Source organism: Epinephelus moara, chromosome 8 (assembly GCF_006386435.1).
Source record: "Epinephelus moara isolate mb chromosome 8, YSFRI_EMoa_1.0, whole genome shotgun sequence".
Classification (NCBI taxonomy): Eukaryota; Metazoa; Chordata; class Actinopteri; order Perciformes; family Serranidae; genus Epinephelus; species Epinephelus moara.
Window position 1 is genome coordinate 30,447,332 of NC_065513.1, and position 25,445 is coordinate 30,472,776.

The 25,445-nt window shown below is 42.3% G+C and overlaps 1 protein-coding gene across 1 annotated transcript in view; it reads right to left on the bottom strand.

Moving 5' to 3' along the window:
* msh3 (mutS homolog 3 (E. coli)) overlaps positions 1 to 25,445 on the bottom strand; it is a 73,710-nt gene that overhangs the window by 10,508 nt on the left and 37,757 nt on the right. The window contains exons 17-21 of the mRNA XM_050052019.1: positions 23,862 to 23,978; positions 23,470 to 23,577; positions 20,791 to 20,905; positions 20,211 to 20,368; positions 6,890 to 7,076 (exon numbers count right to left, since the gene is read on the bottom strand). Coding sequence (XP_049907976.1) covers positions 6,890 to 7,076; positions 20,211 to 20,368; positions 20,791 to 20,905; positions 23,470 to 23,577; positions 23,862 to 23,978 — 685 coding nt within the window. The remainder of the gene's footprint in view (positions 1 to 6,889; positions 7,077 to 20,210; positions 20,369 to 20,790; positions 20,906 to 23,469; positions 23,578 to 23,861; positions 23,979 to 25,445) is intronic.

A 25,445-nucleotide genomic window follows, 5' to 3' on the forward strand; every position in this document is an offset into this window, starting at 1 on the left:
TTGATCTCCACCAACGTCTGATAAGACGTCCGACTCTTTAGCTGTTAAGTGCTCCACTGTGTTCACAAGCTAGTCAAAAACTGTGTCTGTCTGCTGTTTGGTGCTTAAAGCAGTGTGCAGTTGATTTATCAGAGCTTTTGTGGCATGAAGGAACACTGATAAGTGGTCAGACTGAGCCAATAAAACAAAACAATGGGCTAAAAGACACTAAAACTTTCCGTAGACTGGTGGGGAACTGCAGAGTCATGTGATAATTCTCTGCTTGTTTAGGAGGGGTATTTCTCGGCCTCTCTGCTAATAAATCGTGTTAGTCTGGTGACTTGAAAAAGAGGATCATCTACAAATATCCACTCTTAATGTAAGCTAGAAGTTGCTGTGTGTTTATAAACAGATAGAGGAATGCTCAGAGTGCTCAAACATTAAGGCGGCTCGGCCCAGATGGGACGGGCTGTGTGTTCAGCTGATTTGACACAAAGGTTAAAATAAAACATCATCTCTGACAGACTGCTGATCCGCCACATGCCACAGATAACACTTTCTTTGTCACCTTGTCCACCTCTTCTTCTCCTGTGTTACGTCATCGATGGGTTCTGAGCTCCAAATTGGTGTCTGTTTCACTGTACACCTGTAGAGACATGAGTGTGTGTGAGCACCTAGTGCTTCCACTCGGAAATCTGACCCTGAGGAAAAAGCTGAGGGTGTCAACACCACTGTTGCTGTCTCTCTGCCTTGTTACTTCTCTCTATCCAATTAGACACAAATCTAATTCTGACTCAAGTCAACACCCTTTGTGGTCTCACCTCACAACTAACAAGGCTTTCACTGAGGTGCTCTGATCTCTGACTTTGGCTGCAAGTCAATCTTGTTGTCTCATTGGCCTTAATTATATGAGTTAGGGTCAGTGACAGGTTCAGAGGTGATGACCTTTCTTTTAGATCTAATTGTGTATTTTGTTTAAACAGAAATACTCAGAGCATCAGTGCTTGTGGCTTTTTTGTAACAGCCAGGGAGCAAGAAGGACTGACTGTTTGAGATGCTGACGTGGAGCAGTGCTTCAGGGAGCTTTCAAAGCTGTATATGTAGGAACGCACTGATTTATTGGCTGTACATCAGTGTGGGCCGATAGTCATCTTGTTGACGGCCATCAGCCAATCGGCAAGTAAGATGATATTCACCAGTGGTAGTGGACGATGTTTTTCCCTTGTGTCACATCAATTTTGCGCATGCTAAAACTCTCGGCTCGAAGCTAACGGTGTCCCGTCCTTCCCAAGACAATAGAAAATATGTTTGGAAGGAACAGAGATCTTTCCAAGGACATTGTCGGGACCAAAGGATGCAGTAAACTCATTGCCACCCCTATGGTTTCCCTGGTAGTGCTACATTGCAAACAACAAATTAATGTTGACACTGGCAGGAGAGCTCGTTAACATTAGCTGTTAGCCGTTAGCAGCTGGTGGCTGAATAAAGTCCTGACGGAGGTTGCATGGAGTTACATTATGATGTGTTCAAGTTCCCTTTGGTAAAACTGACTATTGGGCGAAGGTAAATTATAATGTTCTCATGATGTGCTGTGTTTGGCAATGAACATAAATAAATACAGCTGTCTGAAGGAGAAACTAGAGATGCATTCATTTTCCGTAACCAGTTATCCTGTTAGGGGTCTTGGAGGGGCTGGAGCCTGTCCCAGCTGACACTGGGTGAAAGGCGGGGTACAGCCTGGACAGGTTGCCAGACTATCACAGGGTTAACACATAGAGACAGACAACCATTCATGCTCACACTTGAAGCAGTTTTTCTTGTTAAAAAAGGTTTTCATGCAAGGTTGTTTTAAAGGTTGTTTCATAAATGTGCATAACTGAATTTGTGCTCATTCATAGGTAGTATAATGAAGGACTGAATGACTTTTTGCTTATTTATTTCTGCTGATAACTTGAATTTTGTATTTGCTTATAGTGCTTACTGAGGTGAGATTTTCTTTTTTTAAGGATTTTTAATCCATCTGCACAACTTGCTTCTTTTGTTGTTGTATTTCTGCCATTTTGTCATACTGTGCAAAAAAATCAAAACCAAATCAAACCCACACGTTAGGAGCCACTGCTCTGAACAATGTATGCCATGCAATAAAGCTTCCAACAATGTTCTGACAATCCAACTTACAACAGCTAGCATTTTGGGGATTGCAATCACAGTGAGCTGAGAGAAAAACTGACTGGCATCTTCATCCTCCATGTGCTGTATATGAGTACAGTGAGGAGCAGTGCAGTGTGCAGTGGAGCACATGTGGGTCTCCGTAGGAGCTTTGTGCATCAGCGTGAGCACATCAGACCATTTACGCCCACATGGAGCGATACATTCTACTGAAAATCTATCCATCAGCACGCAGCCAAAAGTGAGTTTTAGTGAGTTCTCCAAGTGTAAAGCTGGGTCTGATTCTGCCTGCTCTTACAGTGCAGTACAGCAGTGTTAGTGCAGTCACATGCAAACCTGAGTCATGGTACAAGTGGAGAGCGATGTGCAGTGATGAGCTTAGTGTGAAGCTAATACTTGGACCTGCTGCTGGCGTGAATACAAGTGAGAGTCCAAGTGAGTCTGAGAGTGTGTGATGGCTAAAGAAGAGGACAGTATGAGGTGCACATCACAGCTAGAGAGAAGCATGCACTAAACCAAGCGTATGCTGATCGTGATTTCAACATGAAACCCAGCAACTTCCTGCAGAAGTGAGTTTTAGTGATCCTCTCTCCTCTGCTTTTCTTTCTCTCTTTCTGCGTCAAGGCTGTCTCTTTTATTGAGTGGTGTTATGAAACCAATCTACATTCTTAACTACCTCTCAGGTGAGTGCTGGGGGACAGGGAAAGGTGTGTTACTATAACAACCGAGTCAAAGGAGGAGTAGCCTGACTTTTGACGTGAACAGTGGAGTCTGGTGAGGAGGAGGAAGAGGAGGACGGGGCACAAGAGGAGGAGGGCGAGTAGGAGGAAGAGGAGTGAGCATGAAAGACTCTGCAGGTCTGCCTGTACTGAGGAGGCCTTTCGCTGTACAGCATAACTTCTTTTGTTTGTCTTTCCTTTAATAGCGAGGCTTTTCTAACAAATCAATGCTGTTATACAACAGGTAGTTAGAGAGCTCCCTCCTCCTGCCAGCAGCAGCTGCCTGCTGCATTAGCTGCTACTTACACATTTTCATTCTACGTTTTCCAGCAGGATTACATAACCCCAAGATTCTGTCCAAAGATTGATGTGGAACTGGCAAAACATGAAAACTGGAAGGAGTTTTTTCAAAGATAAATGTTTATTCATCTATATTTGAACAGCGGTAAATCAGGGCAATTTGGAGCTTTTTGACTGAGTCCTTGGAAAACAGAAAATAAACAAATGCCAAAATACCAGCTTCATAGATTGGACACAGCTTGTCAGATTACCCAGAAGGCAGCAGCAGGGTAAGTATACTTAAATGGTAAACCTCCAGAAATCCATCAGTGTGGACTGAAGTGGGAGCTGCACCCCAGGACTCATCCTCTTACAGCCACCAGGAGGCCCCAAATTCAGACTCTGTGGTTTGTGTGGCTCATTGACTGTCAGTGAAACAGCTGGTGGTGTGCTTATCCACGATAGCCAGAAAAAAAGTTCCTCAAGTGTGAGATTAAATACGTGTTCCCTAAGGTCAGCGTGGAACATCTGAGTTGATAAATCCTTTCTCCTCAGCGGAGCTACAGTCTGGAGGGCGCTAATACCACTCACACACACCACCCAACTGTTCAAACCTCTGTACCACTCGAGCATAACAGTGTTAGTTAGTTGTAGTTTTTGTCTTTTTGGTGTTCTTTGTGAGCCTTGAAGACTAAATAACAAAGTCAAACTTATGCAACTGATGCAACGGAATCCGTATCCATCTTGGCAGATGTGCAAATAGAAACTCTTATGCTGCAGTAATACATTTTTGGCCACTTGAGGGCATCAGAATAAGCTGTACACACAACATCTGACATCACCTTATAAAGTTAGGGCTGTACCCAACTCAAAATTCTTCCAGTCAAATCAGATTTGGCTGTTTAATACAAATATTCAATTATCTGTTCCTGTTTTTTTTCCCATGCACAGTTTAAGAGTTTGAAGTGTGTTAAGCAGGATGTTCAGTGTGACAGGGACACTTACGTAATATAGTAAACAAGCTAACTGCGCTAACAACAGCCCCGAGATGTACAACCGCATTTTTTGGCATCACTAGATATAAAACAAAAGCCAGAGACTGTCTTGTGTTAGTTGCTGTGAGCTGTAAATTCACCACTTCTAAACAGAAGGCAGAAGATAGATAACGTTATCTCAGAGCCTTACGGTGCAAAGCTTCTCCTCCTGCGGACAGTTGCCTGTACCAAAGAGCAGCGGGTAAGGCAGGAGCTCTCACTCTGCAGCAAAATCTGGGGACCAAAATGTCCTAGAAGTGCACTGCACACTGACTGACTCAAAAACAAAAACTGAGAAAACCCAACTGCTTGACTTGAAGGAAATACAGTAAACTGAGGGGTCCGATGATTCGAATCACTGACTTTCAGGGGGCAGCTCTAATATTTACTGTCCCTTTATACAAGGATACACCGAAGTTTTTCAGTCCTGATACCTGTGCTTTGGGTATCTGCCAATACCGAGTACCAATCTGATACCAGGGTTTAACTAATGAGTTGTGTGCGTCACTGTGACTGGGCCCATTGTCACTGGTACCCAATCCAGCGATCTTTAGTCTGAATCAGCCTGATATCCAAAATCAGTACAGGTGCATCCCTACTTTGTAGCTCTGTTTTGGTCTTCATAAACGCTACAGAAGAATGAAAACACCTTCTTGTTGCTGCTGGAAACGAATAAGAGCAGAGTTTGTGGGCCCAGAAGCCAAAACTAAGACCCAAAGTAGATCAAAAGACTTCAGAGAGCTGAGGACGACTGTGGGTCAACTACTGAAGCTCAGCGTAAGTTCAAACTTGAAGACTTTCTCTACGCTATATCCACTCACAATCCTCTCTGTATCACACTCCCACTACTTCCACCACTCAGCTGACTATGGGTGTTCCCTCTCCTGGTTAGCCAATCAAACTTTGCTACGATCTCCTTCAGCCATTCATGTTGCTGCTGCCAAACTTTAAATCTGTTCTCCTCTCTGCTCCCTTCAGCTGTCAGCTCCACCCCATTCACCTCCAGAGACCTTATCCAGAGCCCAGGACGAGCTCATCAAAAGCCCATTCCTCTTCACATGCAGATCCTCAGCTCCCTCTTCATCTCGTCTCATCAGGTAATTTGATCCATTAAAAAACATCAATTAGTGCAGCTTAAAATACATTCGCTGAAATTCATCTTTACTTAACAGTTTTTGGTGATTTAATTTCAAATGTAGTTGTTTTTTTTTTTAGAGATTTACTGTCATCTCTGATAGTAAAGTTACTTGTTCAATGGTATATATCAACACAGTCAACACGTGCGTCAATGTCACATGTTAAAAGAACTGTTTCTATGGTAATTAATGTGCATTCACACTATTTGACATATGTAACATACTTTCTGACAGCAGGTGTGACTCCAAAGCCAAATGGTTTTATTTAAATTAGACACATTAATACTAAAATGAACAGACACCTCATGTTTTATTTAAAGTTACACAAGTGAAAATATTCTGAGTGTAAACAGCTGAGAAAATAAACAGCTGTGACGCTGAAGGACGCAGCCCACGTCAAAGTGTTATGAGTTTTTCTGTGCTCACAGTATCGATCCGTTGGTTTAACACATATTGCTACAAACAAATACTGTAAGTTCTCCACAGGGGAACAATTATTGACTTGCCAATGTTGGTATTGATAACCCCCTTTACTAACACACACACACACACGCACACACACACACACACACACACACACAAATACACACCCTCGCTCATTCTCTCGGGGTACCGCTCATCTGTCCTGTCAAAATGTAGATACGCAATACTGTGCAACACCCAAAGGGCTCTTGACTGTGCACATAATCCCAGCAGAAAACACACACACAGTCTCTCTCGTAGGAATACTGAATCCAAGTACTCAAGGTACTCAGAGTTAAAAAGCCCTGCACATCTCCAGCTCTGTCAAACCTCTGCACCAGCTCCTCTCTTCCCGTTGGTCCCTTGGTTGCCGGCTAAAATTGGACCTTTCCGCCTTCCGTACATATCATCATAATGACAGCTGACAAAAATAAGCAGCAATTATGTAATCAAGAAAAGTCAGCGACGCATATAGACACATATGATCCCCTGAGAGTGCAAAGGTGGACATTGGACAACCTGTCATCAGCCTTGATTATGTGGGTGTTTCAGGAAGATTAAATGAAGCATGCTGCAGTATAACATACATCCCCTGAACGAGAAGGTAACTAGGGATCACTCCTTCTCTCTCCTTTTCCATTGCAGCTTGCTCTCTAACAGAATATTAACATTATAGATCAAGCCTCTGTGGCCTCTCTGGAGCCTCGTCTCTCTCTCTGCGAAACAAACAATCGCTGCAGTCTGCAGAGCGCACAACACATACGATAAAACACCTGCATAGACACATATGCGCACACACACCTCTTGAGGCCATTAGCTTGATGGTTAATTGGGCTCAATCCAACAATGCTAGTGGTTTTAGCAACAAGATGAATCTGTGTGTTTGACAACTGGGTGTATTTCAAATTATTTGGTATTTCAGCAGCTTTGCTAACGGTTACCCAAATGTCCCATCAGTGCCTTCCCTCTCATTTCTCATATTTTTTTCCTCTTTAAATATTTAAATCTGTCTTATTCCCATGTCATTAGTTAAGAGTGTCGATTCAAACACACACACACACACACACACACACACACACACACACACACACACACACATACACACACTTACATCTCTGATGAAGTACTCCAGGGTAGCATAGGCGATGGCAATCCCATCATGGGTGCTTGTGCCCCGTCCCAGTTCATCAAGGATGACCAATGAACATTCGGTTGCACGGGAAATGATCTCCGAGGCTTCGGTCAGCTCTTCCATGAACGTGCTGCGCCCTTTGTAGATGTTGTCCGAAGCTCCCATCCTGATGACCAATCGGACAAGGAACAACAGGAGAGGTCAGAGGTCGTTATGCATCATTTTTCAAAGTATTTTGTGCTTTTTTGAGATGGTGACTGTCGGACTGATTGTGCTGTCTGTTTTCAAGGTTAGATGGAAAGTCAGACTCCCTCATGAAATATAATATTCAAGTTTTTGTTCATTTGTTATCACCTTACAGCTCTATTTTTGCTCCTTTAATGCAAAAAATACATATTTACTGTTGACTTTAATACGATCAAGTGTGCAACCAAGTTAGAAAAGGTTAAATCTGTCTATTTTTCTGTGTTTGATCAACTCACCAATGCAAATGCAGGGTGGATCACATACATTTTAAAGCAACAGTACAAGCTAAATTATTAATGCAACGGTGCCATTTTCAGATTAGCAACAAGTTGGGGTAATGAAGCAAAAAACATTATAGGAAATACTTTAACGCTCATCTGTAAGGGAAAAAAAAGCTACTGAAAGGCCGCCAGAATCATCTCATCATTTTATTTTGAAATAATCTTTGGCGTGGGGATTTCAGAATTCATGTCCATGCATTGATTATAAAATGTCGTATCAAGTTTGAATGCTTCTAGTCTATAAATGATTTGTTCTCAAAGTTGAAGCCACTGAGATAATTCTGGTGTTCTTCCAGAAACCCAAAAAACACCCACAGACGGACAAATGGAGAATTTTTCCATCCGTGAAACTGCTTCTCTTTTTCTTCCAGAACTCTGAGATGGAAAAGAAGGGGTGCGAGAAAAGTGTGAGACAGTAACTATAACACCCTGCGGCTCTTTATTTAAACTGCACAGAGGAAAAAGAAGGAAGTCGAGCTACAGCAGCAGTTTGTGGGTGACAGTGTGGAGGAGTTAAAATGGATCAAGTCTCATCCTCCCCGCTTGTCGTGTCACACAGTTTGAACTCTAGGCCCTCAGGGTTACACTCTTTTGAAGAGGCCATGTTCAGTTCTTAACAATAGGGGTTTGTGGACCGGAGGAACTTTATCATAGTTCTGAGAACACCCCCTTTTTATTGTGTCTGCGCCATGAGAACCAGTAAGAATCATTCTTCTTAGAGCGCCACTTTGAGGGGCTTGTTTTTAGCTCTTATTTCAGAGTAGGTACTCTCCTAGCACAAGAGGAACTTTGAGTGACGAAAGTGGACAGTGATTGGTCGAACACATGAGCCAATGCAGCACTGGCAACTGCAATTTTTAAAAACCCATTAGCTGTGTAAACAACAGACAACACAAACAGCTGGTACTGAACAAACAGGGAGAAAACAGACAAATGGAAGGACAATGAAGTTCAGGCTTTACTGAACATATAAGTGACGGGGGAAATACGACTCGATTTTGACTCATCAAAGTGAAATACAAGAATGTTCAATAGCATGATGTTGCTATACCAACCTCCGCCTCGCTTTTGTCACTACAGCGTTCCTATTGATGGAACAAATGCACACAGAAAAAAAGCCCTTAAATTTATGTATTTCTTGGGGGAGCTCCCCAGTGGGCAGCTCCTCTCAGGAAGTCTGCAGAACAGTTTAGGCCGAAAACGCATCTGAAAAGTGGCCAACATGAAAGAAACGTAGTGATATCTTTGATTGTGGCTCTAAAACAGTGGTCCTACTGCGAACATAGAGAAAGGTTCAAGGACGGCTATTGTCTTATGATCAAAGACAGCCTGGGATAAAATTCTGACATTGTCAGAAATTTGGGATGACCATCTCACTGTGTGACTGCTGTTACCACCTACATCTACTAACCAGCTAACAGAAATGCAGCATTAAATGATGCACTGGCACTAAACCCAAACAAATAGACAGATAGCAGCTCGCCATGGAGACACAACACGCTAAAAGAAAGTGTGGGATTCCAGCAAAAAGGAAAACCACGTGGAGTTGTGGCAGCAGAAGCCTTGCCTCTATGATGTGTCCTCCAGCTCTTACTATGATCGTGTAAAGACGGACAAAGGAGACAGTAGACGGTGTCATTGTACAACCTGCATCAAACTTGATGTCATACCCAAGTTTATTAGATCCATGTCGCACAGTGTGGCTTGTACTAAATTTATTAGATTGCTAAAATCTCACAGTACGTAGGAGGCGTTAAAGGCTACATTACAATAATGTGATGTCATTTTCTGTTTGTCTTTACCCACTTAGTCAATATATCCACATTACTGATGATTATGTACTGAAAATGTCATTGTCTAAATATTTTGTGAAAGCACCAAAAGTCAACCGCAGAGTACCCCAGACGTCCCTCTCCCCAGCAACACTTTCCAGCTCCTCCTGGAGGACCCCAAGGTGTTCCCAGGCCAGATGAGATATGTAATCCCTCCAGTGTGTTCTGGGTCTGCCCCGGGGCATCCTATCAGTGGGACATGCCCAAAACATCCTATCTCTAAGGCTGAGCCTAGCCAACGATATACAGGTATTCTGTCAAAAATTTATTTGATTTTCTCCACATTTCCCAGCCCTAACCAATTATTTATTTACAATGCATCTATTTCCAATCAATAACTGCAGGTCTCACAAAGCGAAGCCTTGATGTTTGACCAGTTTTTGTTTTGATTTTAAACCACAAAACAGGTAGCTACACTATGTTACCTAAAGAATGAAGACACCTGAACACAACACCCGAATCTGATTGTTGAACATCTCTTTCAAAAACCATGGACATTAATCTGCTGATACAAGACTAGAAAATGAACAGAAAATGTTCTTACAAGAGGCCCGATGTATAATGAGAAACAACACATTTACTGGTCAGCCTGGAACGCATGTAATGAATTTATTGACAAACACATTCAGGTATAATTGTGGTTAATGATGTTGCACTGTGGTTAAATCTGAGGCCAGTGACAGGGAATCAAAAAGACTCCAACAATGGAACAAATGTAGTTCAGGACTGATGTCACCACCTGTTGAGCCCATGTCAATAGGACTTGACTGATTACAGAAATAGAATAACAACATGTTCAGCTCTTCACAAGCCTCAAATCCAGTGTGAGAGCTCCTCTGATGCACTGATACACACTGACAGACACAGCAGTGACTCCAGCAGGATCACAGATGCCACATCTATCCGCCAGTCAGATTTTCTCACCTCTAAATCTGTCTTTTCCTGTCCTGGTTGTCCTTCGACATAGTACCACAGTATCAATGAACCACCGACAGGAGCCTACAGCACATGAGTTACCATGGTTACACCACACGCCACATAGGAGAGGGGTGTGGCAGACATGCTGCTGCATTTCATTAGCCAATTTATAGTGTGTGTGTGCATGTATGCTAAGACTCAGGGGAAATTATGACAATCGGATCTATACTGCGCGGTGGGAAGGACGGACAGAATCAGATGAAAAGGAAGCACGCTGTTCACACACTCTGATGAGCGGATGCAAGTCAAAAACACAGGCGCGCTTCACCAGCTGGATGTCCTGCTGCTCTGCATTAAGTCCCTCCTTACCCGCCAAATAAAGTGATTCTGAAAATAGAATCCATTTATCATCACCTCTCCAGAACAAAAAAATGTTGAGCCAAATTGTTCTTCTGACTCCTTTGGTTCCCTTGTTGCTCTCAGATTGCCCCGTTATTTCATTTCCTTAACACCTTGTGACATCACTCTTCACTAACCAATCAAAACTTCTTGAGTTTGGCCAAAAACAAACAAAATAAAACAGCAGTACACAACACCAAACCCAAATGCAATTTTTAAAGTCACATATTGATATTTTGAGACCTGGATTGAGTTTTCGATGACAACAAGACACATAAAAAGCATAGTAGCTGCGTACATCATTTAAAGCAGGTGCTGGTCATATATAAGATAGCAACAAACTGACTGGCTGTCATCACTTGGCAGTCATGTGACCACAGTGACACATTTTAATAATAAATAACTTTCTTATTTGCTGAAAATGTTTCTAAAGTCACACACCAGAGCAGTCTCCAACGCAGCTGTCAATCATGTCAATCGCTCTGTACTGCGGTCAGACTGTCAAACTAGGCAGTGCTAATGAAATATGAATAAAGATTCTGTTACTGCAGTGCCTATTTCTCGCCTCAAATGCTTTCAGAAACATATTCTAGTTTACTGTTGAGCATTCAACTGTTTCCAACATGGCACAAACGTTCTCATTTTACAGCTAAACAGTGCACTAAAATATGCCTCTGAAAATATTTGAGGCAAGAAATAGGCAATGCAGTAACAGAATCTGGATTCATATTTAATCAGTGCTGCCAACTTTGACATGTTCACAAGCAGTGATTGACGTGATTGACCACTTATAATATAGAAGACATGTTAAAACTTTACGTTACTTTACATTTCAACAACACTGCGGTTAATGTGTGGTTAGGTTTAGGCACAAAAACCACTTGGTTATGGTTAGGAAAAGATCATATTAGCTCATACACGCATCATCCAGCCCAGCTGCCAGAAGAAAATTTGAACATCGTACATTTCTGCAAACCACAAATACATAACATTCGCACATTCTATAAGTATCATATCAACTTTTCAAAAATTACAGAAAAGTGACAGAAGGTGGAGGGCGTGTCACCTTGGCCTGACATAGGCGTGACCTTGGTGTGACGACTGCCAAGATGCAGACCACTGTTTGAGACCAACAAACAACAAAACCTGTTGTGATGCAGCCAGTCATCACTATTTCCAGTGTCTTTTTAAGCACCAATGTTAGAAACCTATTGCTGTTTTTCCAGCAGGGTTAGTGCAACAAAAAGCGGTTGTTATTTACACAGACAGCTGCTTTTCCAGCCCAGGTTGTGCCCCTAAACTTAATATTTTAAGCCAAAAAAAAAGATCTTTTCCTAACCATAACCAGTTGGTTTTGTGCCTAAATATAACATGTTAACCACAGCGTTGTTGTAATGTAAAGTTATATAACATATCTACTACACAATAACATACAAATGTAATAGATCTGGGGTTTGCAGCAAAGTAAAATGTGACCATTTACTTCTGGCAACTGGGCCGAGCAACCACTTCGTTGATGCTAATGGAAATCCAAAAAAAAAGAATAAAGCCACAAGAAATAATCCTCTTATCTAGATCTGTACAACAAGAGGATCAAAGTGAGCACATTACCACAAGGCATTTGTAAATGATTTAGTCAATCATTTAGCTTTGTCCAACCAGTTTATTTCTGCAGAGTTAACGCTGTCCCACAGAACACTAAAGGCCTCACCAGCTCTGTGTGCCGCCTACAAGATGGCACAGGCACTGACTCTGCAGCACTATAAAAACTCTGAGGAACGAATGAGTCGATTTAGGATGCAACATTTTTCCACATGCTCAACATGTTTCACATCGCTGTGCAACACCCACCAAGGTGATGATGTTACACGGAGACCCGCTGGCACCAAAACACTCAGCACTGTTTGTGAGGTCCTTCTGCATATTAGCAACATTTCTGGGCCCCCTAAAAATAAAAAAAAAACCCTGCATTTTCTGACGGGAGGGGAGCTCGTAAAAGACTTTAGTAAAACATGGTATAATCACTGCTACGCGTCCATGGTCGATTAAAGGTCCTTTTCAATACGTGGTTTTACATTCTGCTTCCTTTTGCTGTTTCCATAACAACCATGAAGGGATGGAAGAATGTGCTCTATAACCTTCAGGACTCAATACCCACAATAAAACACACACACACACACATACATGCAGCAGCTGCATACCTGCACATACACATATGCATCCGTCAGCCACCAGGAAACACACACACACACACACACACACACACACAGAAGCACCAGGCTTACTATGCTAAAGTCTGTAAAAGACTCGCACACACTGAATTATGCTCAAACCACTGTGAGGCATATTTGTAAAAATGCTGTAGCACAGTGGAGTGGGCAGGAAAATAAAACCAAGACTCTGTGAGGTGGCACACTGCTTTAAAGCGATCTTCAGATTATTCACTTTATCCTCATTGATAATCAATCATCTGGATCAGTTCAGACAGGATATCCCATTAGACACCTACGCACCATCTCATTACCCCAGCCCACAAAGTCTGCTTATTCCACTCACAAGCTCTCACTCCACGTCTGTCTCTGCTCTGGCTCATAAACACACAGCACCTCTCACACACACACACAAGATGAAGCAAATCCCACCGCTGCGTCTATTACGCTTGACACAGCAGTGGGAATTGATTGAGCGCTTATTATCAAAACAGATTCTCCTCAGGATCTCAGTGATAGAGAGATGGCAAGCAGTCCAATTAGAAACAGATAGGACGGCGGAGGTAACAGCAGAGGTGAGGAGAGAACAGCGGATACCGTGTGGGTGTGTGTGCGTTTTCTCTGTGGACATTAATTAGATCTTAAAGCTGCATTTTTTTCAGATAGACAGAGATGGTTAACTTTGGTCGACCTTCACTGACTGAAGTACATTCATTCTCTAAGCTGACCCCACACCCTGACCTAAAGCTGACACTAGTTACCCAACAAGCGTTAACTGTAATCCAAACGTTACATTATAACTCTGGGTTTTATTAACCAATATTTCCAAAGAATTATCCAGATTTTTAGTAAATCAGATCAGTGAAGGCACACTGGTGACACAGGGCTTTAAGGCACTGACCATGAACTATAACGTCCTTGCTTCAAATCCAGCTGAGGACCTACAGTATGCTGCACGTCACTCCACTCTCTTCCCTCATTTCTTGTAATCTCCACACGACCAACTCGCTAAAATAAAGGCTTAAAATGCTCCAAAGAAGCAAATCAATTTGAATCAATTTTATGTCCCTGTGCTCTCCTAAAAGTTGTTGTTTCCTGCTGGTAGAAGACATCAGTTACCTTAGTTTGCAAAGTGATGAGCACCACTGTAGAAAAACATGAAGAACATGATACAACTGAGTGTCTCATCACCTGATTATGTCCTTCAGATTTAATTTTTTTTTTAAAAAGTTAACCCACAGTTGCTCTTGGTATTTTAACAATAGGATTCTGATTTGTATTTAGGTGGAATTTACCTTTTAAAATTCAGATTTAAAGCATTTTCACTTAAAGTAAACAGTGAAACGTGTCCAAAAAATATACCTATTAGGCCCTGATTGCACAGAAAGCGTTCTGCAGGTTGCAAAACACGAGGTCCGCCGCAGTGTCTTTTTCTTTTTAAATTAAATGCTGCTAGTGAAAAAAACTTGCTGCGTCTTTTTATTGTTGCCAGGCAACCATGGACTCACCTCTTTATTCCAACCTTCCAGTCTAATCAATCTACCGTTTATTTATTTATTTTAGTTATTTCACAGTAATTAGTATCTAGTTCCTAAAATATTGAGGCAGAGGGGACTTGCTGTAGCTCTGGTTGAGGGTGAGAGGCTGTCAACAGATAGTTTGTTGGGCACAGATAAACAGAGATCTGTGTGGGTACATGACACCCTAAAAAAGAGCGTGGGTCATGGGGAGTACCACCAGTTGGTCCAGGAGCTTCCTCTCAATGATGGCCATTTCCAGGCATATTTTAGGATGACTCGGGGGCAGTTTGACAACCTGCTGTCTATTGTCGGGCCGTATAACTCTGGGTATCCAGTAAACTTATTGTCGTGACCACCACAGAAAGCCCGCCTCTCAAATCATCTGATTGGACAATGGAAAAAAAGATGACAAAAAAAGAGGTGACGTGGGGCGTTTTTGTGCTTTGAGTTTAAGTTTTTTCATCTTGAGGTGTTCAAAGCGCTCCGGCAAAAACGCCAAGTAGCCTACCTAGAACGCAAAAACACAAGGCGCATTGCAACACAAAAACTGCGGGTAAAAACCTTCAATCTCATTAAAAACAATTACAAAAAGGCGCCTCCAGCTGCTAAAACACTTTCTGTGTGTTCAGGGCTTATGCTTTTCTGTATTTTTTGTCACAATGAAGGATTTTCAACATGGCCCGGGTTTCAAATAATGAGGTACATATATGTACATGTAATCTCTGTGAGCAAAACCCTCAGGCTTCAGGCTGTTCTGAATACTGTATCCAACAGTTTTTTTTCTACTGTCATGACAACATGACATCAGCTTGCAATTACTCTTTATGGTCATCTGCTCCAGGCACGCTACTGCAAGGGTTTACATCACATAGCCCACACTGCTACATGAAGCTACATGCTAACCTCAGGGAAAAATGTTATCTTGGTGACTGATGCTGTTAATTTCTCCCCAATTTTGGATCATATTCCTGCTGGAACGTGTCCGATTGTGTTTAGAAGGTGATGTGCTATGATAAAAAAGTGCTGCTATTCTCTGTTACAGTCCTTCCCCGGCCGCAATGACGGTGCAGAGACGCTGTGATACAGAAGACCTGGAAATGCTGACCACTCAGAGCAGACTGGGCATTTTCAGGAGGGAGACTTAAAGAGACAGGCACAAATACGGACCATTAAAGTATGTAAACAAGTTATAGGAGAAACCCAAAATACAACTATGAAGCTGGAAATGATCACAATAGGTCCCCTTTCTAATAAAAATAATTTCATATTATAAACAGCATTTAACTTTAATGTGCCAACTGACATGATTTTTATTATTTTGGTTTAATTCAAATGTTTAAATTTGTTTTTAAATTTTGTTTTCATCTTAAACAATGACCAAATATATACAATGTGTACTACAATTAAGTTTCATGATCAGTTCTTTACTTCTGTCAACTCAACCCAACCCGTCATTCTAATATCCCTAAACCCAAACCCTGACCATAAAGCAGACTCTTATATATATGAGGACCGGCCCACATCACCTCATTACACTAATAAGTACTCTAAAACCGGCAACTGTGTCTCTAAAAGAGAGAAATCAGAACACACACACACATACACTCTTGGTGTGCTGACAGGCCTCTGGCACCCACTGGGTTAATATATAGGAACATGCTTAACCCACAAAAAAGACAATTACACACATCTGCAAGCCATTAGGTCTAATCACATAGTGCAGCAGAGGCAGAATAACAGAGACCATGCCGTATATTGGCCTGTGCTCCACTCTAATATGTAGTCAGGATTGGAAACTACATGCAGAGCTCACTGCTACTCTCATCATAATGAGAATAATCATCAGCCGTGGGAAAAGAAAGATCTTCTCCGACAAAGCCTTATTGTCTGAAGGTTCCTATGATACAGGGAGCTGCAACGTACAGAACCGTGACAGAACAATAGAGCCGGCCTTGTCACACAGGTCTTGTTCATCTTTTTTTTCCCCCACACACCTCATCTTGTGTGTAAGGAACACAATGGGATTATAAAGGATTAGTGTGAGGCTAAATCCACACTAAGGGCACAGTCACACATGCGCAGAATTAACACTGGCAAATATCCGCCTCCTGTTCACTTCTATGCAATGCGATGCGATTTCAATTTTGTCAACTTTGACTGAAGATGTCGCAGCCTCAACCAATAGCAAAGAAATATGTGTGGTTGATCCCACTTGACTGTCACTGCCTGTAGTTTTACAAATGAGCCAAGATGGAAGAGAACTTGATTGTTGCCCAGTCTAAACAGCCGACATTGTATTGGCTCAGAAGGCAGAGCGGGTCGTCCGCTAATCGGAAGATCGAAGGTTTCGATCCCCAGCTCCTCCACTCCACATGTCGAAGTATCCTTGAGCAAGATACTGAACCCCGAATTGCTCCCAATGGCTGTTCCATTGGTGTGTGTGTTAAAAACTGAGTAGCAGGTGGCACCTTGCATCGGCCACCAGTGTATGAATGTGTGTGTGAATGGGTGAATGTGACTCGTAGTATAAAAGTGCTTTGAGTGTCAGAAGACTAGAAAGAAGGTATACAAGTGCAGGTCTATTTAACATTTACATCCAGCACTGCCCACCTTTAACACGAGTATCAGGCTGGCAGTTTTAAAATGAAAAAGATCTCCGTACACACCAGCATTTTAGCACAGTTTCAGAAATAATCTCCGTCTACACTACCACGCCTGAAAACAAATATCACATGACCGTTCTGGTACACTTTGTGTGCAGGTGTAAACAGGAAGCAGACTGTCTACTCTGCGGTTAGTTGCTTAGTTACCATGGATGTATTTTACAATGGAGGGAGAACAGCAGTGGCGAAAAGCAAGACCAGAGATTTCTTTGCATGGACCGTGTTACTGAAAGTGTACGGTTGTCAAGCGATGGTGAACAACTTTGGAGTTGTTCCAAAGCAAATACGGTGACACATTAGGGCAATACCGGGACCATTCTCCATCGCTGGAGGAAGCTATGGCAAGAAGGATGAAATTGCAAAAGGTATGAAGGCCTGCTATAATGTTTTGGTTTGACATGTTGTGACTGCTAAGACCCAGGAAACAAATGTAGGCCATCGTCACCAAATGTCTCCACACCAAAACACAACCACAGAGTTTTCAAACTGACCGAGGACAGCAGCGTTTTCAAGCGTGTCCGTTTCAGGGGTCTGAAACACCGGAGTGGTGTGGGTGCTACATGCAAATGTGCAAATGAGTGTGAGTCCTAAAATAAAATCATCCATCCATTTTCAACCACTTATCCAAAGTCAGGTCGTGGGGGCAGCAGGCCTTGCAAAGCAGCCCAGACGTCCCTCTCCCCAGCAACGCTTTCCAGCTCCTCCTGGGGGACCCCAAGGCGTTCCCAGGCCAGATGAGATATGTAATCCCTCCAGTGTGTTCTGGGTCTGCCCAGGGGCTTCCTACCAGTGGGACATGCCCGGAACACCTCTAACAGAAGGCACATAGGAGGCATCCTGATCAGATGCCTGAACCACCTCAACTGACCCCTTTCAACGTGAAGGAGCAGCAGCTCTACTCCAAGCTCCCTCCGGATGTCCGAGCTCCATACCCTATCTCTAAGGCTAAGCCCAGACATCCCACAGAGGAAGCTCATTTCTGGCACTTGTATCCACATCATTACCCAGAGCTCATGACCATAGGTGAGGGTTGGGACGTTGATGGACCAGTAAATCGAAAGCTTTGCCTTCCAACTCAGCTCTCTCTTCACCACAACGGTTGTCTACGCATCACTGTAGACCGAAACCGCCGATCGACCTCACGCTCCATTTTACCCTCACTCGTGAACAAGACTCTGAGATACTTGAACTCTCTCACTTGAGGCAGTAACTCTCTCCCAAAAAATATAATAAAATAAAATCATTTATGTCACAATGAAGGTGGCACAAGGTGAATAAGGTGTTTTGGGGTACAGTGGGATTTGTTGTTTTTTTTTTAGCCTCAGGTCGTCGCCACCTTCGTTTCTATGTGTAATTGCACTAATAAGAAACAATCTGCTGAGGTGATGCTGTGCTCCGTCAGTGCTGTCATGGTCACAATCTTTGTCTCCCTGTTGAAAAAGACGATGGTAGAAAAGACACTTAGATATCACTTCTCGAGCATGTTTGTGTCTGTCCATCGGTAAAAAGAGACAAACACTGTGGCTCGCAAATGCAATGTTGAGTCACTTTAACATCATGGACAAGGTAAAGATAAATGTTTGTATGCTGTTATAAAGTGTGAATGTGTCATTATTTATTGATGTGTCATCTTTAATATGCTTGCCAGGAAAATAAACATCTACATGCTGGTGTTATCGAGAGACTACAAGCAAGCTGTGTTCATTTTTCTGTGCAGCTGCATCAAATGATTGCTTTAATTCGTCTCATGTTTCTGTAAAAATCCTCACTGGTTCATGAAGCCAATTCACAAGCTGGAGGATTCTGGTGAAGTGTCAGTTCATGCAAATTACAAAAAAACAAAAACATATTTTTATAGTTAACTCTTGCAGCTTTCAACAGTTTTGGATAGGACTACTTTTTCAGAGGAAAGTAGACCCAGTGAAAAGTGGACTGATTGTTTGGGGACCACATTTAACAACAGTTAACTACATCAAAACATCCATTTACGAACTCACAACTCGTGCAGTATCTCAGTTTGCACCGGACGTTAATACAAACTTTTGGAATGAAAATCTGGTTGACAATATGTTAAATGTCTGGTGTCGCAGGAATGTCGCGTTGTGTGGATGTTTACATTGCGTCATTTTGCAGACACTAGGTTTTGGTCTCCATACCTCACAACCAAATGTCTTTATTGTACATCGACATGACGTTGGCATGAGACGTAAGAAAGATATCGGATTTTGGTTACTTAACAACACAACTTAAAACCAACAAAATATCAACATCATCTGTCATCAGTATTCAAGTAGGGGATATTTGTCGAGCCACAAGCATTAAGAAAATTTACATTACCAAAAGTTTATGACAAAATCACTTGAGACGCAGACTCCCACATGCGCATGTTGAGAGAGGAGAAGGAGAGACGCTGTGCTGCTGCCAGAGGAGCCGTTGAACGAGCTCCCTCTGAGCAGTAACTCACTAAATGAGTCTGAGAAGTCCGGAGCTGTTCATAAAACATTCAGGACGCCACAGTTTATTCCACACAACTTTTCAGCCATGCTTGTTGTTGTCGTGGGTAACAGTATGACGTCATATATCAACACGTCAAAATATCGCGAGTATCACAATAAGAATTTTTCTTATGATATTAAAAATCATACCGGTATTATCGTGAACGAGACGATATGGCACAGCCCTAAACACAAGTCTCATTTATCCAGTCGTGTGCTCAGTACTTCCCAACACATGCATTTTCACTAAAATAACGTAGTATTAGAGTCCAGCTTCGAGGAGATGATGGATAAGTTTGTGATTTTTAAAGTACTCTACATGTTACCAAGTCACCTCTCAAGAGAAAAATGCCCACAAAAAACAGTTGCTCTCAAAAAGACAATTTATTTGGTGTAATATGACACATCATTAATTCCTCTTCATCAGGTTATATACAACATGTGACCGAGAATGTCCTTGTAACCCATCAATTATGCCCATATGTACAAATTAAATGATTTACAATATTTACAACACAAACCTCAGTGATGCCACTTGGTCAAATTCATCATGTCTGTTTGGAAGCATTTATTCAGTGTGTGGGCTCTTGTTTATCTTGAGATTGCACTTGATGTGCTGCTGTTGGGATCTGTATACGCTACATTGAGCATTAAGTCACTTCTCAAAACATGAAAATATCAAATGCAGTCTGTTATCATTTCTGAGATTTAGATTTCAACGTGCTTGTGTTCATACCTGGTGTAAATGCCGTCCAGTACGCCCAAGAGGGCCTCAGAGGCCGGGACGTAAGAGCCCATCTGAGCCATAACACAGATAAGGGCCACCTGGCGGATATAGGAGCTCTTACCCCCCATGTTAGGGCCAGTGATTATCATAGTTCTCCTGCCATCACCCTGGAGGAGAGGAGAGGAGAGGAGAGGAGAGGAAAGGAGAGGAGAGGAGAGGAGAGGAGAGGAGAGGAGAGGAGAATAACAGTGACATAGACAGCAGGCGAGGAGAGAGACAGAATAAGATATTTGCATGCTGTCCTGCACAGCTGAGGAGGTGGGTGGATTGAAAGCTTGGCTCCTCTTCCTATTGGCTTGTGCCACTGTTGCAAAATTAACCTACACCCACTCCAGCACTGAGCGAGGAAGTGTGTGCGGTGCCATGCGAGTCTGTAAGTGTGTGCATCATGTGTGTATTTATGAGCGTGTGTGCTGTTACAATTTTGTTTCAGAAGTGTCTCAATGAGTTAGTGAGCAAACGTTTGTGTGTGTTTTGGCTCGACTTTGTTCAAAGCGCTCTGAATGAGCCCGTGTGTGCGTGTGTGTACCTGTAGTTCGGTGTGGTTGGGCACATACTGGTTGTGCTCTCCCATCAGTAAGTCGATGGCAGGATGTCTGCCGTCTCTGATGACAATCTGACACTGCCCTTCACACACCTCTGGCCTGAACACAGAGAACACACTTGTGAGTTAAAGCAGGGTTTCCCGCACATTTTTTTTTTTTGTGACGGCCCTCCACAATATTGCCATTTGCTGCCATGTATTGATCTTCTATTTTTGGAGCTGGATCGTTAATTCGGAGAACTGTTGGAATATATATATATACCGTTCAGTTATTTAGGGCTCCACACTCCCCGGACTAGACTAAGCAGCAGAATGCTATGTACAGTCAAAGTTAAATTAACGTTTAACACTTCATATAAAAGCAGAATGCTTTATTTGTTCAAACATCTCTCTTATTTTAGTGTTGTTCATCTTTTTCCAAACTACTTGAGAAGAACATGGCTGCGTTCCCATGGAAACTGCACACCCTGCACTCTGACGCTGGGTCTTAAAGTTTGCTTTCACTCGCCTCTGCAGCATCTGCTCCTCCAACCTAACGCATTGATCTGATCAGCTCTGATTGAGCCGACCACAAAACCGATCAATACTTCACCCTGCAAATCAAACTCAACTAACTGTTGCTGAGGGGAAAAAAACACTCATGACGTTCCTCCTGTGCTGCGTTAACGGACCCAAAGACCCCAGAGTTCAGAGAGGGAACACAGAATGATCATACAGGGACACAAAAAGGCTAACACACACACTTAACACATCTTAGAGAATAAAATAAGTCACCCAGAGGTCAGCAGCAGTAAATCTTGGCATTTCTTTCAAATGGATTTGGACTTATAATCTTTATTTCCTCTTTTTTTGTGTCCGTTAAATTCGACTGTTGAGAGGATAGGAGTATATTTTGTGGATCACATTCAGTCGCCTTGTGTCTGAGGCTGAAATCATTTTATGATAAACATTTTATGATAAAGACATGTCTAAGTAAAGATATTTATTTCACTTAAACAACACACCTTGCTATCAAACATGACAGTAACAGTAAACAAAGCACTCGATTTTAAATATTTAACAGCACTGAAATTGGACTCATTCAAATAAAAAATACGAATAAAATAAAAAATAAAAACTTGCACTGAGAAAATATTTAGGTTTAAAATAAATAAATATGCCGCCAAGAAAACATTTACTGATGCTCCTCCAAAATCCAGAACACAGAAACTTAATCTAAGGGAAGCTTTTTGGATCCATCAACTGGAGCTACGAGCTTCGCCATTTTTCTCACAGCCTGTGGTTTAAGACAGGTGTGTATATATTAAAATATATTTTTTCTGGCTGTCGTATCATATCTAGCCTGTCACTCTGTGATTTTACTAACTTGTTATCTTTTCATCAATGTCTATTTGTCTCACCTGTCATGCCATTATATGGGTCATGTGATGGCCTCTGATTGGTTCCTGTGATTATAAAGGTTGGGCCATGCCTGTGTTGTATGTTTTGAAAGCCCTAAAGAAGACCTGCAGTGGCTTAGAAATGTTGGTTCTTCTGATGATTTAGCCACTACAATAAAAGGTGTTTTTAATATTTCCATCCTTGTTTTTCTATTTTTACTATTAGCCTGGATTGCCTTCCTGTCGATCCTGCTGTTTCCCGTTCTCCATGAGCACCTGACACAAGCTTTTGATCTACGTTTTTAAATACAGAGCAGCCACTCGTCTTTCTCTTTTTACACAGTAATACAATTTATCTGTGATAACCAGATATTGGCTGATAATATTAGCCTAATGATCTACTGGCCAGGCTCTACCAAAATAAACCAAAACACACACACATAAACTTGGATGCCTGCTTGTATTAAAGGAACAGTTCAACATTTTGGGAAATATGCTTATTGACTTTCTTGCTGAGATTTAAATGAGAGGACTGGCGCAGTAACTTCCTGACAAATACACTGCCAGGCAACCGGCAGAGACTCCAGGAAGTTTCTGCTCCCCGCCAAGAAATAGCCCGGCACATACTGTAACCCCCTCGTTAGACGACAACATGTTGTTTTTACACTTTACAGCCTTGGACGGAGCCAGGCTAGCTGTTTCCCCCTGTTTCCAGTCTTTATGCTCAGCTAACAGGCTGCTGGCTTAAGCTTCGTATTTACCGTACAGACATGAGTGGTACTGATCTTCTCATCTAACTAAGCAAATATGTTTATTTTTTCACAAAATGTCAAACTATTCCTTAAAAAAAACATATTTACATGCAGGGAACGTGGAAAATTGAGTGACTGGCAAAAAAGAAAACGATTTAAAGAGAAGCAGCGTGTGGGATGAATTAAATGTCCAAATACAGCAAAAAAGAGGGACAGCACACGCAGATGAGGACGGATGTGAAGCCAAAACACTAAAATTGGTAGAAATGGACAATTTAAAGGTGTGTGTGAATTTGTGTGTGAGTGTGTGTGTGTGTGTGTGTGTGTGTGAGTGAGTGGGAGAGATGTTGGCGTTTTGGCTGAGCACGCTGCTGAGCCCGGTGCACACTCCCACACACAGCCTGTCTGAGAATATAGGACACGACACAGGACGCCCACATGCACACTATATCCCACACACAAGTACAAACTCACACGCAACAGGCGCACACACACATGCACCAATATTTACAGTCGTCATGAGAGGACATCACCTGCAATAGTCCCCTTGTTTAGCCACCTCAGCCAATGAAAAGAGACAGTCCATGGTTGCTAGGTGACTAATAGCCCTTTTCATGGTGTGATAGTGCTCCCCAAACTGGCTGCGGAGAGAGAGAGAGGGAGAGGAAAGAGATTTTCAAGTGTAAATTAAGGTAAGTGCATACTGTGCTCTGAGCAGACGGCACTGACGGCGTACTTGACCAAAACAGACTAATTCTGGCAGGCTGAGAGCTGTGCAGGCATCTCTCTCTACCAGAGACTGACATGTTTTTAGCAATTTTCCTTCGAGTTTAGGACCAGCTGTGTGTGTGTGTGTGTGTGTGTGTGTGTGTGTGTGTGTGTGTGTGTGTGTGTGTGTGTGTGTGTGTGTGTGCGTGTGTTATACTCGAGGAAATTGGTCCACTCTCTCTGGCAGTCCAGCAGCAGCTGCTCTCGGAGCTGCAGCAGCTTCTTGTAGCGCTCCACCAGGAACGGAGAGTGATACCTGCTGACTGCCTTGGTGCTGCAGAGGAGGGGGAGGGGGAGGAAGCAGAGAAAAAAATGCATAACATGTCACATCAATCATTATTTATTTATGACTTCAGTTTACTGAATTTCAAATATTCAACAACACCAAACCACCTGAAAAGGAAAAAAAAGGTAAGGAAAGGTAAGGAAATATAATAAAGGTAAGGACTGACTTAGACTAACAGATATAATAGAACCCACACCACTGTTAAATGTCCATAACAGGTAAGTGTCAAAATAGTGTTCATGTAAATATTTCCTCCCTCTGGCTGCGCCATCGCCACATCCACCCTCCTGCACTCATTACAATCCCAACAAGAGCTGTACGCACTACTGATAACATGTCTTTGTATGTTTACAACTACACATAACATTTTGTAACAAAAATATAAATATACACACACCATGTATGTTATGAGCCTGGTGCTTAGCAAAATCAAAATCACACCCCCCACTCAGACAAGTGTGTTCACTGGCCCCCTGTAGTGAGTGGAACCGCAGACACATTCCCCATTTATTATTATGTTATTCTACCTCATTTATTAGGCTATAAGATATCCTCTCAAAAGCTGCCACCTTGCACATTTCTGAGATCCATTCTTGAAATAATGGGCCCTCTACAGCTTTCCAACTTTCTCATTATCATCTGTTTACCAGTCATAATACTTGTCTGAATCCAATGTGCTGGGGGTTTTATAATGTGGTCAATAGTTTGAGGATTTTCAAGAATGTATGCACCACGACTAACGTCATAATCTACCCCTGCGACCTCTGTGATGTACTCTGATCCAAACGGCCTGTACTTTTGAGCATGACCACAGTGCATGGACTAAGGGTGCTTTCACACCTGCCCTGTTTGGTTCGGTTCAATCGAACTCAAGTTCGTTTGCTACCTACAGTCAGGTCCATAATTATTTGGACAATGATACAGTTGTCGTCATTTTGGCTCTGTACACCACCACAATGGGTTTTAAATGAAACAATGAATACCTGCTTAAAGTGCAGACTCTCAGCTTTCATTTAAGGCATTTTTCAAAAATGTAGTATGAACCGTGTAGGAATTACAACCATTTCTTCACAAAGTCCCCCGACTTTAAGGGCTCATAAGTATTTGGACAAACTAACATAATCATCAATTAAACAGTCAGTTTTAATACTTGGTTGCAAATCCTTTACAGTCAATGACTGCCTGAAGTGTTGGACACATAGGCATCATCAGATGCTGGGTTTCTTCCCTGGTGATGCTCTGCCAGCCCTTTACTGCAGCCGTCTGCACTTCCTGCTTGTGTTTTGGGTGTTTTGCCCTCAGCTTTGGCTTCAGCAAGAGAAACGCATGCTCAGTTGGATTCAGGTCAGATGATATGACTTGGCCATTGCAGAACAACTTCTTTGCCTTAAAAATGTCTTTGGTTGCTTTTGCAGTATGCTTCAGGTCATTGTCCAACTGCACGCACTGTGAAGC